Here is a 15,080-nt window from a genome sequence, read left to right as displayed (position 1 = left end):
TTTGAAGGCCCCTTCCTCAATGGTGGTACCAGACAGAAGAGGGTCTCTGTGCAAGAATAGTGGACGGGCATAGTGCCTAGTCCAATAACTCGTCATAACGTCCCCCCTTTATGTGTCTGAGACGGAATCTGCTTGCTGCTGTGGAGGTGGGGAGTGGGCTCCCTTTCTTCTTGTCCCAAGGGTATGTCCGCCTGTCTCTGCTGTTGATGACTTGTTTTCTCAGTGAGCTCACTGTCTACAAATCTGTAGTCGCTTCTCGTTCTGGAAATCACAGGTCACTGCATAGACCTTTAGTGGTAGGCATTGAACACTGGGAGAAGAATGGCGTCTGGATCATCAAAACTAGTCATTAAGAGGACGTAGGGACAGATAACACTGAACATCACTGCTCAGCTCTGTAGCTGAGCGCCTTTATTCAGCACGTACCTGCTCCACAGCCTCAGGGTTGTCCGAGACATCAAAGATGACTGCTGTAGCCCCTCTCTGCACCGCACGCTTAGCCTACAAGACAAAAAGAAGAAGTGTAACCCAAATGTGTCAGGGAGCAATATATGCTGACAACTATGAGAAAGCGGATGTCGTTAAATATCTGATGAGGAGGAATGCAACGCCACCTTTCACACTAACAGGTAAGTTATAATGTAATAAAAGACATCTGGAAAAAAATATACCATATAATGAGATATAGAAATTCTACAAAGGAGTGTTCATTGGGAAAATGGTCAGCTGTGTAGTAACTTATTACTTCTCCGGATCAATCGTACAGATCCCCGACACTTTGCTGCATGTACGAGGTATAGAAAAATGAACACAAATGCCTAAAATGAAGAATTACTTCTATTTACCATTCTTTGAAGCACATATAAAAAGTTTTTCAATTGTGAAATACTTCCTTAACTACAAAGAATTGCTGCATTCAGAAAATACATGATTATTACTACCACAATAACGGTTTTCTATTATAGTTCATATTGGACACTTTAGATTAAAAGGACATTCAGGGTTCAGACGTACTGGACGTAGCACACTTTGTAGCGCAGCAGTAAGACCATTCCAGATGCAGTTCTATTCTCTTTCCACTAGGGGTCACACAACTACAGTTTGTAGTCTCTCACTGTAAGAGGCAGCACATTAATGGAGATTTCACATCCTACACGGCTCCCACCGGTTTATGAGGAGTAGGAAGGGGTCGGACCTCTGGGACCCCCACCTACTCTGAGATTGAAGGGGAAGTAGCACCCCTTCATGTTTTTGTTCCTTATGTAGTGGAACTCCAGGCCACACAACGGTGCAGAGACTGGGATGCAGGAAAAGGCGGCCATGTTCAGGTTCGGTGTATACGCTTGGCCTGTCACACCGGAGGTTGATAGTCAGACATATACCAAGAGAGTGACCTTTGTCATACATGGCGTCGATATTACGTGACAATATTTTTTCAGCAATATATATATATAATGCATAGTGTATGCTTTCCAATATGAGGGGAGTGGAATTGCAGCTGTGACATTCGGTTGCACATGTCCAGGCCAATTGTACTGCCCTTACATTATTATTATTGGAAACCATAGCCTATACAATATAATATGGTTGGAAAAAATATGTCGGCGGAGTCCAGCTTGATGTATGACCGTCGCCCGTTCCGATACCTTTGCTGGACAGACACACCAAACATGATCATGGCGAGGTTTGCTTTCATGCTTTGCTGTACCAGCAGCCACGCTGGGTGTCATAAAACTGTACCAGAAATGGTTATAAAATAATAAACCAATTAAAATCATTTTTAACATGACAGGATACACGGATATTTTTGTGCTATTTTTACCTGATGCAGCATTAAAGGAGCACGCTCAAGAAATGTGTTAATTGCTCAACCTGTCTAAATAAATGTGTAATGCACACGCAATAAATTACTTGCCGGTCGCCATCTTCCCCATTTTTCAGCGCTGCTCCAGCACTCTTCTCACTCACATGGCTGAGATCCTAACTCACCGGATCACACTGGGGTCTAGGCGGGAGCCTGAACCTGTTTTTAAGGCCAGTGCACACGACCGTAAAAGTCAAAATGACGGCCCATGATATTCCTTGGGACAGTGCACATGTCCGATTTGAAGCAGGCGGCTTGTATGCACAAGTTGCATCTAATTTATTGTACTCGGCCATTCATATCTATGGGTCCAATTTTCAGTCTGCCAGAATGAAGTGGGAGATTTTTTTTTCTTCAATTCTCCACAACCAACAAAATCAGATCACATTCTGATCAGAGTGTGATTAGCACAATCGTTCTGACTTTCTTGGATGAGAGAAAAACGGTTGTGTGATCCTAGCCTTACAACACACATCAAACGCTAGCCTGTTTGCCAAACCTGGCTCGCAGGGTGAGTATATCTGGCTCGCGACGCTGGGCAGGTTCCCCGAGTATATTTGGCCAGCCCAGCATAGCACTTTCAACTGTTTCAGCACTCAAGATGCCAATATAGTAGAAAGCAATCAGCTGTTGCTCCCTCTCCCATTATTCCCTCCTCCGCGTTTGTCATCTTAGCGCAGTGGGCGCGATTACATCATTACAAGGTGCCCGCTGTACCAAGATCAGAGTATTTGAAGACACCGAAGCAGCAGAGGTGAGTCATTTTTTTTTTTTCAGTGTTGGCCCATTATACTGTATGGAGCACTATGTGTGGCACATTATAATGTATGGAGCACTATGTGGAGCCATTATAGTGTATGGAGCACTATGTGGGCCCATTATACTGTATGGAAGACTATATGGAGTCTATTATACTGCATGGAGCGCTATATGGGGCTCATTATACTGTATGGAGCGTTATATGGGGCCCATTATACTGTATGGAGCACCGTGTGGTGCCATTATACTGTATGGAGCACTATGTTGGCCCATTATACTGTATGGAGCACTATGTGTGGCACATTATAATGTATGGAGCACTATGTGGAGCCATTATAGTGTATGGAGCACTATGTGGGCCCATTATACTGTATGGAAGACTATATGGAGTCTATTATACTGCATGGAGCGCTATATGGGGCTCATTATACTGTATGGAGCACTATGCAGGGCAATAATACTGTATGGAACACTATGTGGGTCCATTATACTGTATGGAGCACTATGTTGGGTCATTATAATGTATGGATCAGTATATACATACAGCCATTATAGTGTATGGAGCACTATGTGGGCCCATTTTACTGTATGGAGGACTATATGAAGCCTATTATACTGTATGGAGAGTTATATGGGGCCCATTATACTGTATGGAGCACCGTGTGGTGCCATTATACTGTATGGAGTACTATGTGGAGAGCATTATAATGTATGGAACACTATGTGGAGCCATTTATAGTGTATGGAGCACTATCTATGAGGGCCCATTATACTGTAAGGAAGACTATATGAAGTCTATTATACTGTATGAAGCGTTATATGGGGCCCATTATACTGTATGGAGAACCGTGTGGTGCCATTATACAGTATGGAGCACTATGTGGGGCGCATTATAATGCTTGGAGAACTTTTTGTGGCCAATATACTGTATGGAGTACTATGTAGGGCCATTAAACTGTATGGAGCGCTAAGTGGGTCCATTATGCTGTATAGAGCACTATGTGGGGCCATTATACCGTATGGAAGTAATTGCAGGGCCCCGTTATACTGTATGGAGGACTATGTGGGCCAATTATAATGTACTGTACGTAGCACTTTTTGTGGCCATTACACTGTATGGAGGGCAGTTAGAGAATCATATTGTAATGGGGTCACCATTCTTGTTGGGGGGGGATTGAAGGAGGGGGGTACAGTAGGGTCATCATACCGTGCGTGTGTTGGGTACTGTGGAGGAATTCCTTGTGGTGGTATCATACTGTGTTTGGGGGAACTTTTTTGTTTGCATCATACTTTATTATCTGTATTATTCAAGGATTTTTTTATCCTTTGTTGTTACATATTTAAATTAGGCCTTATGCTTTTTACTGCTCTTACACAGAATAAAATATTGGATTATAATATTTTAAGATATATTAATTAAAATGTACTTTGTTCATGGGACAACCCCTTTAAGTTTCTTTCCATATGAAAAAGTTCATTGTTATTTTTGATGATAAGGAAAAACTTTCTCGATTGTGAGACTTTTTTTTTTTAACAAGGTAGTGACTTTGTCCAAGCTTTTACCCTCTGTGTATTTAAGTTTCACATCCTGCCTTACAATGTAAGTCTATGGAGTGGCAGAACAAAGATCCATATGCTTACACTAAGGCTACAGTCACACTATCAGTTTTTGTTCAGTATTTCACATCAGTATTTGTAAGCCAAAACCCATAGTGGGTCGAACATGCGGAATTGGTGACTTGTTTCTATTATACCTTGTCCTCTATTTGTTCCTCACCTGGTTCTGGCTTACAAATGCTGAGAAAAAATACTGACCAAATACTGATAGTGTGGCCGAAGCCTCATAGCAACTCTTGGATCACATAGACCGCAGTGTGATCCGTCGAGTCACTATTTCAGTTATGTGAGTGAGAAGACGACCAGAGCAGCGCTGAAAACCTGGGAAGATGGCGATTGGTATTTTATTGGACTTACATTGCACAACACCATTATTCAAACAAGTTTAGCAAATGAAAAATGTATTGCGAGTGCTTCACTAATTTGATGCGCATGAGCAATTATGGTCATGTTCACATGATGGAGATTCTGTCTCTGAATGCGTGCCTGAAACATGGCAAAATGAAATTGGAAGGCACATGGCAAAATGAAATTGGCAATGAATGCGCAGATGTTGTTTTACACGTCGTTCACACATTCTGGAAGAGATCAGATTTTACACTCCATAGAGACTGCAGATTTTATACTGAAAGCCTGTGAATTCACCCCACAGAATTACGATGAGGCTAGTCCACCTGCAGAATTGCTAGCCATCATAATCAGGTTCAGCTTCTAAAAAAAAAAACAACTCACGGTAGATTTTTCAAAGGCAAATTGAGCGTCAGAAAGTCTGCATGACCCTCCAGCCCTCCAGAGAAGGTACAATGATGCCACTGGGTGCAGCTGGTATACCTCTGGAATTTATACATCCTACGCAACAGCATCTAAAACAACTGCCTCCGTATAGCGCAATGAGACATCTAGCACATATCTGGGCTTTGAAAAACAATAAAAGAAATTATTTCTGCGTCAGTGTAAAAAAGCACTTTCAAGTGGAGGGAACTTAATGAAGCGCACCTTTAAGACCTCTCTTTTTAGATCTAAAGGGTCAGACATGTCGGCCATCCCTTTGAAAGTTGTGTTCTCAGACATTACTTTGCACAGTGCTCTTGGTGGAGCTGTGCGAATGGTGAGAGCACCTATCAAACACATTACACACACTTCATACATGCACTCCAGCATTCCACAAGCCTCACATATCCGGAACTTTAGGGCTGCTGGCTCCGACCTTGCAGGTTCTCTTGGCAGGAGATCAAAGCTGCGAACAGCACGGAATGCAATCTCTTGCTCTGTTCTCCTATTCACCAGCTCTTATTCTCACTCCCCTCTCTTAGCAACCACCTCCTTCTGTTTCTCTAGTGCTTTATGTTATTACTTGCCTTATGTCAGCTTTCCTCTCATCAGTGCCATCCTCTAACCGACCATTTATCCCTATAGCGCCGTCGCTATCAGCGGAGCATCTCACATCAAGAAGAACAAATACATAAAGTATATTTAGAACAAATGCACAATGCAACCAAAAATTCAGTTCACCCTGATGAAAAATACAACAGTGTATGAAAACCAATGCATGGGAAAAGGACAGAGGCTGCCAACTGCAACCAGTCTCTAGCTCTCATTTTTCACGAGGCCTTCGGAAAACAAAAGCTGTAAACTAATTTGTAGTCATGGGAAACAGCTCCACTTTTCCCCTGAACTGGTACTGAGAAATCTTCGGCAATAGCCCTGCTGAAAAATAGAGGCGATCTACACTAGAAAAACTACACACATACATAGTTAGCAAAGAAGAAAAAAAGACATTTGTCCATCTAGTTCAGCCTATATTCCATCATAATAAACCCCAGATCTACGCCCTTCTAAAGAACCTCATCAATGTAAAATACAATATTGTTACACTCCAGGAAGACATCCAGGCCTCTCTTGAACCCCTCGACAGAGTTTGCCATCGCCACCTCCTCAGGCAAGGATTTCCAGATTCTCACTGCCCTAACAGTAAAGAATCCTCTTCTATGTTGGTGAAAAAAACCTTCTCTCCTCCAGACGCAGAGAATGCCCCCTTGTGACCGTCACCTATCCCGAGAGAGATATTTGTATTGTCCCCTTATATACTTATACATGGTAATTCGATCGCCCCTCAGTCGTCTTTTTTCTAGACTAAATAATGCTAATTTTGCTAATCTCTCTGGGCATTGTAGTTCCCCCATCCCCTTTATTAATTTTAATACCCTCCTTTGTACTCGCTCTAGTTCCATTATATTCTTCCTGAGTATCAGTGGCCAAAACTGTACACAGAGCTACCACGTGCGGCCTAACCAGGGATTTGTACAGAGGCAGTATAATGTGTATCCAGACCTCTTTTAATGAACCCCATGATCCTGTTTGCCTTGGCAGCTGCTGCCTGGCACTGGCTGCTCCAGGTAAATTTATCATTACTGGATTTCGTTCCACTAGTTGGTTAATTTAGTAGTCAGACAGCTACAACTTCCATTATAAAAACATCCTATAAGTTTTGGCATCTACATTTCTGAGTTCATTGGTTATCATTGGAAAATTATCATTGGAAAACAGACTAATTTACAGAGGAAAAGTACAGGCAAAATGATAAAGAACCATTGATAAAGTGATGATGGTGTTTAAATAGTTAATAAGGAGTTCTTTTTCTGGTAATCTGCCCATGTTGTCAGGCTTTAGGGGAGCCCCAGGGAAGAAAGGTGGAGCAAAGGAAAAATAAAATCTTTTGAACTAATTTTCCACACAAGACGCTTTGCCTCTTAATTATGAATGAATTTGTAACAAGCACTGACGAGTACAAGGAGAGTCTATGAGAGAAGGTACAGCCAGGGGTGTAGGAAACATGGACTTGGGCTATACATATGAGGACTTGATCATACTCTCTGTAGCCTTATCTGGGTAATGGCGGAGGTATCATGGTAGATGAAACATATCGGATAGCGACAGCCTTCACAAAGGTCTAATTCACACGGGAATGTGATGGGATGTCATGTTTATTCGGAAACGGGGGACTTTCAGATGTTCTGATCTGTCACATCAAGATTTTATAAGCCCAAGATTATCAAAAACAGCTAAAGCTCAGAGCTTAGTGATAGGTGTCCACTGGGAGAAATGGGTGTCACATTCAATGAAGGAAGGCTAGAATGCCTTTGCTAACTGCATAAATAAGTTTGCCCAATATCTTAGCAATTCCATAAAAAAATCATAAACTCACAATAAGGATATAAAACAAATGACAGCTTAGTAAATATACTCAGATGATGATCACAGGTAACGTATTGGCGCGCCTCCTCGCGGCATTGTAGTGTTTTGTTCCAGTCAACCAGGCCACAATCAATGGGCTCAGCTCACATCAAACCTGAGCCTTCAGTCATAGGAACGCCATAGAGGGGTATCCTAAAGTATACAATTAACGCATTCTAGTGTATCAGTACACCGTGACAATATGTCACTCTCAGGCTTCCATATTAAAAAAAAAAAAGAATAAATAATTTACTGTTTGGTTAGCCTGGATGCTTGGGTATTGAAATGCGCATTTGACTATGTCTTCTATATGGTTCTATACGGGTAAAAAGTAGATATATCATCAAATGCTGACCCAAAGGATGCCAAAATGACTCTTGATATCTGTTGAAGGGGGCACTATGGATAGGTCCGGTATGTACACCAGCTAAGCTGACGCCTAGCCAATCAGATAACATAAATGCAGGGTGAGCATTAACTGGACTGTGCACCCAAACAAAGACTCTAGTGAGGAGTTAAGATCCAAACAAAAGAACAAAAAAATATAAAATCCACACATGCAATTGTGGATGTGGTTGTTCTGCATATCGGACCAGCCTATAGCAGCCTGCGATTGTATTCAGACTGAGGTCCATGAGAAAAATAGACCATGTGAATGTAGCACAGAGGCTAGCATTAGGTTCACATGTTGTTTGTTTCGCATTTGAACAACAGACAGACTGAAAATATATTTGAACGTACCCTTACAGTAAAGCCTCCTGATTCCTCCATACAAAGAAGAACTCACCTGGCATAGTGCTACTGTGTTGTCTATGAGGGAAATGCCGCCAGACATCCAAAATTGGACATTCGGGATCCCCCCCCCCCCCCGACAACATCTGTGGGGGGACAGTCAGACATTAGACTTGCAGCCTAACCCATCAATACTGGCAGGCTGAAATGCTGTTAGTCTAATGTGTATGGGGGAAAGTGGTTGTCCAGCAAACAAAGTACCGTACATTTTAAAAAATAGATCTTGGAAAAAAATAATTTCCACAAATGGATGTGTTAAAAACTGTCCCTGTGCTGAGAGAATCTTATAAATGTGCCCCTCCTGTGTACTGTGTAATGGCTGTGTCTTACCATGCAGACACAGCCATTACACAGTACACAGCAGGGGTACATTTATAAGATTATCTCAGCACAGGAGCATTTTTTTTTTTAAATACATCCAGTTGTGGAACTTATTATTATTCCATGAACTATTGATTAAAATGAACTTTGTTAGTGGGAAAATCCCTTCAACATTGAATTATTGAGGCGGTAAATGATACAGCACTCACAAATACAATTCTAAACTCCAGCTTAATAGGACATCCTTAGTCTTGATGAATCGAGCCCTATATCTTAATTTTAGACTAGTAGTTTTTGAATAATATAGGAATATTTTGCTTTGAGGGATGTCTTCTGATGTTTTCTACTGTGATACTCCTGAATTTCTTCAGTGTGATATAATTAAACTGGAGAGGAACAGAAGTGCACACAAAATAGAGCAACACCGCCTGGTAAGGGATAGGTATAATGGATGGTAGCACTCATCTAAAGGTGTTGTGTGCAGGCACAACACCTATAAAGGCATGGAAAACCGCTGCTGCTGGCTGGAGGAAAACAGTTCTTCCCAGTGGTACAATGGCAAAAATGGAAGCTGCCACGTTTAGGCGGGCTGCGCTGCGCTGCAGGAATGAAGAGTCTTCCTATTTCAAAACGTCCAGGGTTGCGCGGATACTGAAGTCCCGGCAGCTAAGTCCGGAGGGCAGGGGACTGCAGGTCTCCTGGCCTGATCTAATACCCGGCGGCACAGCAGCATACCAGAGCCTGGAGCTGACACAAAGGAGCTGCACCTGTGATAGGTTTGAGCTGCCTGCCATGCGGGCAATGGTTTGTTTTTAAAACAGAGAGAGACCTAGCCAATTGTATCCAAAATTGCTTCCAGGCTGCCCGGCTCTCCATTGCAATCTGTTACCAGTGCCCCGGTCTGTACTATCAAACATCAGGTAAAGTAAAAGAAAACTACAGCCCTTGTGTCCTCCAGTGATCTCTTGCGCCCTGAGTCATCCACCACAAGGTATACAAAGGCTGATATAAACAGAACCCTGGGGCCCCGTTCCACCTGTGGGGAGCAGAACCATCCCAGCTGCCTCACCATCAGCCCCAATGGTCTCCTTTAACAGCGTCGGCTGTGTGAATTCGCTTCTGGCCTCCCTCTGGTTATTACTGAAGGTAGTGGAGCTGGTCAGATCGACAGAGGGGTTGCAAATTCTCTTTCTGGGTTCCATCTGGTGGTTAATTACTAGAGGTAATGGAGCTGATCTGATTGACAGAGGCTTGCCACCTGATAATGATGATGACGATTGGAGATCTGGGGTTTCAGATTGGGATTTAAGACAGCCGACTCCCTCTATCCCTGCTGGTGATTTGCTTCCTGTTCCTCCTGAGGTCTGATTTCTCCAGCTCTGTCCCTGCATGTTCAGCTAAGTGGTTTATTTGCTATTCTGTTTGCATTTGATCTGGTTTTGTCTATCTCTTCTTGGTGCTGGTCAGCCAGCTCCGGCTGGGGCTGTGCTGAATCACCGCCCATATGTTACTGCTTGTGCCAGTTTGTTTTATCCCGTTAGATTGGTCTCTTTTTGCTCTGCTTTCAAAATATACCAGAGTGCTGATATAGTGGGGGGCGAAGTCGTGTGACTTCAGTGTTTTTTGCATCAGACGTGTTGGACTTTTTGTAGGTTTTTTTTTACGCGATTGCAGACAGTGTCTTTCCTGTCCTGTCTAGTCAGTGTGGGCCCCATTATTTGCTCAGTCTATTTTCCTGCCTGTGTTTGTATTTTCATCTTGTCTCACCGACAATATATGTTTGGGGGCTATCTATTCCTTTGGGGTCTGCTCTGGGGCAGTTTAGATTTCCCATTTCTTGCTTTAGGCTTAGTATGCTCTCCGGCTGTGCCAAGGCATCTAGGATCATCGTAGGTACGCTCCACGGCTACTGCTAGTTGTGTGGATAGGATCAGGGGTCTGCAATCTGCTTAGGTACCAACCTCTCTGGTTTTCTGTGGCTTAGCCTGGACCTGCACTCCTCCTCAGTGACCCATTTAAAACAGTCGGCCATCTGTTGCCGAACACCACAGGTGGCGTCACTTTAAATCCCATATACATATTCCCCATTTTACGGCACAGCCAGAGCCACGGAGTTGGGTCACGGCCCTGTGACTTCCCCAAAGAACTGTCCGACCCAGTTCAGAGTACCCCACGGCCCTGGTGGGCGTGTCAGAAGTATAAAAAAAAGCACTTTTTTGGAATCCGGCAGAGGGGATTGAGTTTTTTTTTTTACAGCATTCTAGTATGCAGTAAAAGATGCCTTAATGGTGGAGGCCGTACTTTAGTTGGTAAAAACCTGTATACAGGTTCCCTTTAAAATTACATTTAAATAGCATTGCCAAGGATAAATACAAATTCCCATAAGCGCTACATTTGCACTTGAAAGTAGGTTCACACGTGGCATATAAACTGTGCCTTTTCCTTCTGGATTCGTGGGTGAAAATGCACAAGTTATTACAGAATCAACAAAAAGGATGAGAATGTAACAGATCTCATCCGCATGCTGTAGAATAAACGTGGATTGGAATTTCAAATACTCTTTGAATAATCTTCCCGTCGATTTCAATGAGAAATTTATATTGTGGTTCATACAGCAATTTTCTTTTGACATTTTTGTTCTAATGAGGCTTTGAAAATTCCACCAAGAAAAAAAAACCTGACATTTCACTTATTTGAAACAGATTCCATTCGAGATTGAAACGGTTGAAAACTTAACCCTGTTCAGTCCAAAATAATATTTTTTTTAAATTGAGTCTGAGAAAAAAAGTTTTTCGAAAACTTCAAAAACTCTTCATGTCTCAGATCTGAAAACCTAGCCTAACATCAGAGTTTGATAGTAACATTTAACGGTTTAACAGCTGCGGGTGGATCGCGATTCCACCCGTGGCTGTTAGAAACACATGTCAGCTATTCAAAACAGCTGACATGTGCCGTAAAAGATGTGGGCTCAGCGCCAGAGCCCACATCAAAAGGAGGGAGTCCAACATTGGCATACTATTGCGCCTGATGTCGGAAAGGGGTTAAAGAATGAACCTACCCTAAACCGGGTCTTCTGGTTTAAATAAACCCTGTTAGGTCATGCTAAGCTAAAAGAGAGACTCCACTGCCTTCAATTCACTAGAGCAGTGTTGTAGACAGTGGCATAACAGTTGCCACTATTAGAAACTGATCAGAGTGTGATCAGAGTGTGTTCTGAGTGTCATCCAATTTTCTTGTATGTGGAGAAATTTAAGGGGGGGGGGGGAAATCACAGTTACTCATCCACGAAAATTTGGATGTGTGAATGAGTCCTTGGTTTGCCAAGAATATAACTGTTAGGCGTCGGGTTCCTGCCACTGCACAGCAGGAATCCAGAGCCTTGCATCCAGCGGTCTCCCATTCTTCTTCGGCCGCAGTGGAGCCTGCTCAGCAGATTCGTCGGTCCCGGCGCTCTGCCCAGGTCAACTCCGTGGGTTTGCTAGCTGCTGCCACCTCTGGTACAGCTATGACTATGCATGCTGCTCAGCAGCGAGATTCTCCAGGGACCAAGTCCTCATGTCGGGCCACTGAGCATGCCCGTGGAGTGATCTCCCATTGGAGATCGAAGGTCACGTGCTCAGGTCCTGCTCCTGTTCGGATTGGCCCATCCGAGAAGTCAGGAAGGTCCCAGACGCTCGCGGCTATAAAAGGTTCACATGGCTGCTCAGCCATGTGCTAGGATAAGACTGTATTTACAGACTATGTGGAGTGAGTGATGTATGCATGCATGAATGTCTCTGGTGAATGACTCATTAAGAAACCCCTACCCTTGGTACGCATGTGTTATGCAGCCTAGCCTGCTAGCGCCCAGGCTTAGGTGTAGGTAGGACAGAGGTTGAGTCAGGCATCAGTCCTCACCAGGGACTCGGCACGCCTCAGTGCACGTGCTCCATAGCCTGCGTCTATAGCGGCGTTCGCGGCAGCGACGCCGCGCGTTCAGTGGGCCTAGAAGGACTCTAACCCCTTGTACTCCTTGGCAGAGTTCTGTCGCCGTACACTGTGCGCTCTTTTGGCCGGGCACTGTGAGCTGAACAGGCTCCATCATCTATGTTCAGCGGTTGTGCGGCTCTGTGCATTAACAGAGTTCGCCCCTGTTCACATTGGGTGGCGTAACCCACGTGTGACTGGTTTCACACCGCTTAATTCTTCCGCCATTACTTAGCAGCAGTGTACCACCTCTGCACGGTGGACCCCGGGCTGCGAACGCACCTACAATTATTTTATAATTTGGTGCGTTCCGCCAGCCCTAACAATAACATTTGTTATCTACACTTAGATACTATGGAACACATTAAAAAAAAAAAAATAGAAAAAATCTTTTTTTCTAAAATCTTTGAAATGATTGCCATTAGTATCAATACCATGTGGCCAGAATTCCTCTATGCATTGTAGAATCCTAAAATATTAGTATATTAGAAAACTTATACTTTGGAATAAGAAGAGAATATGGCAATGCCCGCCAATGAGACCATATTGCCAGCAGTCACATATTTTTTAACAGTCAAACAGTGGACTTCTTAACATATCAGACCTGAAATATTTGAGGAGATGGTGTAAAGTGACCTTACCAAGTCGAGTCGGGGAGTCATAGGACTAGTCAATACCACCCTTTGTGTTGGTGTCCCTTGGTCATTGGCATCACACAGTGAATACAGAGTGGAAGAATTCAGGTATGTAACACCTACTCTGCAAGTTTTAACAGTGCTGCTATCTTTTTGCAAAGATTTCGCAATGATGGCGCTAGTAGACATACCATAGAAATGAGAAGAATCCAAGAAACATTCATTTCATAATAAATTCTATCCAGATGGACCCAAGCCTGGTACAACTTACTATATAATGAACACGTCAAACACAATTTATCACGATGTAACGCAGATGATCAGCTATCGACAGGGCATATTTTATACATATTTTACCAGACCTGCGAATGGACATCTACTAGCATTACATATTGCAACTACAATTCAGACATGTAATGTATTCCATTCTTAAAAGGCAAGTTTGGAAGAGTAACAAATGTCTATCTAGCTGTATCTCTCCAGAGTAATGGGCTAGACACACCAGATGTCATCAGAAAGATCTTGGAAATCCACCGCCACTAATGCTTGGCTCGGCTGAGCATGCATAGATTTGTAATGGGGAGAGAGGAGTGTAAACTGTGGCCAGACAACTCTAGCAATAGCTCATCTTCCAGGAGAATAATTTATTTGAAAAGGCCAAACCTTCTCTTCCCCATCATCTGTGGCACAGTCGGAAGCCTCCAACTCCACGAGATGGATGGCAAATCCCGCCAAAAAAACACTGGATTCAGCTGATTTTACACCGGCGGACTTGTTGCAGACTTAACTTTCTATATCGAACATCAGCATTTAGGAACAACTCTAAAGAATGGGGTTTTATACAAAACTTTATATACACATGGCAGAAAAAAAACATGTAAGGATTTTAGGGCATCAATGTTGGACTCCCACCAACCTTCCCACTAAGTGAATATCATATTCCTAGTCAGAACATCCCAATACAACATCTACAGACCAAAATTACTACTAGAACATTATTTATTACCCATCATACTAATTGTGATTACTCACATGAGTCACAATCCCTGCTGGGACCACAGTCTAATTTCCTTCAGTCACACACTACAGTCGAAAGGTTTCTTAGATCACTTGGCTTCATATCAAAATTGTGTTTTAAGTGTGAGAGGAAACCAGAGGAACCAGGAAACCTATGTATATTTTGGGGAGAATATACAGATGTGCATTCGAATACAGATCCCCCAGGTTGGATACCAACCACAGTAGAAACCCGTGCATTGAAAAATACCTTGACCGGTCAGGACAAATGGACTATTTAATCAACCACTCATTTGTAAGGAAAACCTTGCTAAGCATTCAAAATTCATTTCACCTAACAAGGATGGAGAAGACAGAAACCTCCGAAACATGTTCATCTCATGCCACCATGCAATTTTGTCCATAAAAGTCACACTGCAATTACTTTTCAGAATTTGTGCACAATGGTAGAAAGTGTTTGAGAGCAGCACAATTATAATTAGTCACATGTCTGAACGCGACACTTATGGGGAGACAATGGACTGGAACACCTCGTCACTGATTCTATAGGTGCCACTATCTGTAAAGTTCATGGAATTACTCTCCCAAGTTCCTCAGGCGACCCCAGCCTTGCTGGTGAGATGGGAGCGGTGAGAACACAAAGCAGAAGACAAGAGAACCCTGTTGGTTCTTGCAGCATTAACGGACGGGATTAATGATTAACAGATCAGAGGCAGTGGGTGGTTAATGTACAATTCACAGGTCATTCTGGCGGCACTGATGAAAGGAAAGGAAGCAGGCAGCACTCCCAACCTCTTCTGCTACAAAGTATAAAGGAGAAATAAAAAGGAAGAGGGAAGGGGGGCTGGGACATTGGGGTCAGTCACTACTGGATT

General features: G+C 43.1%; 1 protein-coding gene across 1 annotated transcript in view; it reads right to left on the bottom strand.

Moving 5' to 3' along the window:
* The window catches only part of ZNRF3 (zinc and ring finger 3), a 192,221-nt gene that overhangs the window by 8,553 nt on the left and 168,588 nt on the right, over positions 1 to 15,080 (bottom strand). The window contains exon 3 of the mRNA XM_073558769.1: positions 427 to 501. Coding sequence (XP_073414870.1) covers positions 427 to 501 — 75 coding nt within the window. The remainder of the gene's footprint in view (positions 1 to 426; positions 502 to 15,080) is intronic.

Source organism: Dendrobates tinctorius, unplaced genomic scaffold, assembly GCF_039654945.1.
Source record: "Dendrobates tinctorius isolate UK_male_01 unplaced genomic scaffold, ASM3965494v1 ptg000003l, whole genome shotgun sequence".
Classification (NCBI taxonomy): domain Eukaryota; kingdom Metazoa; phylum Chordata; class Amphibia; order Anura; family Dendrobatidae; genus Dendrobates; species Dendrobates tinctorius.
This window is presented reverse-complemented; position numbering and strand designations above follow the sequence as displayed.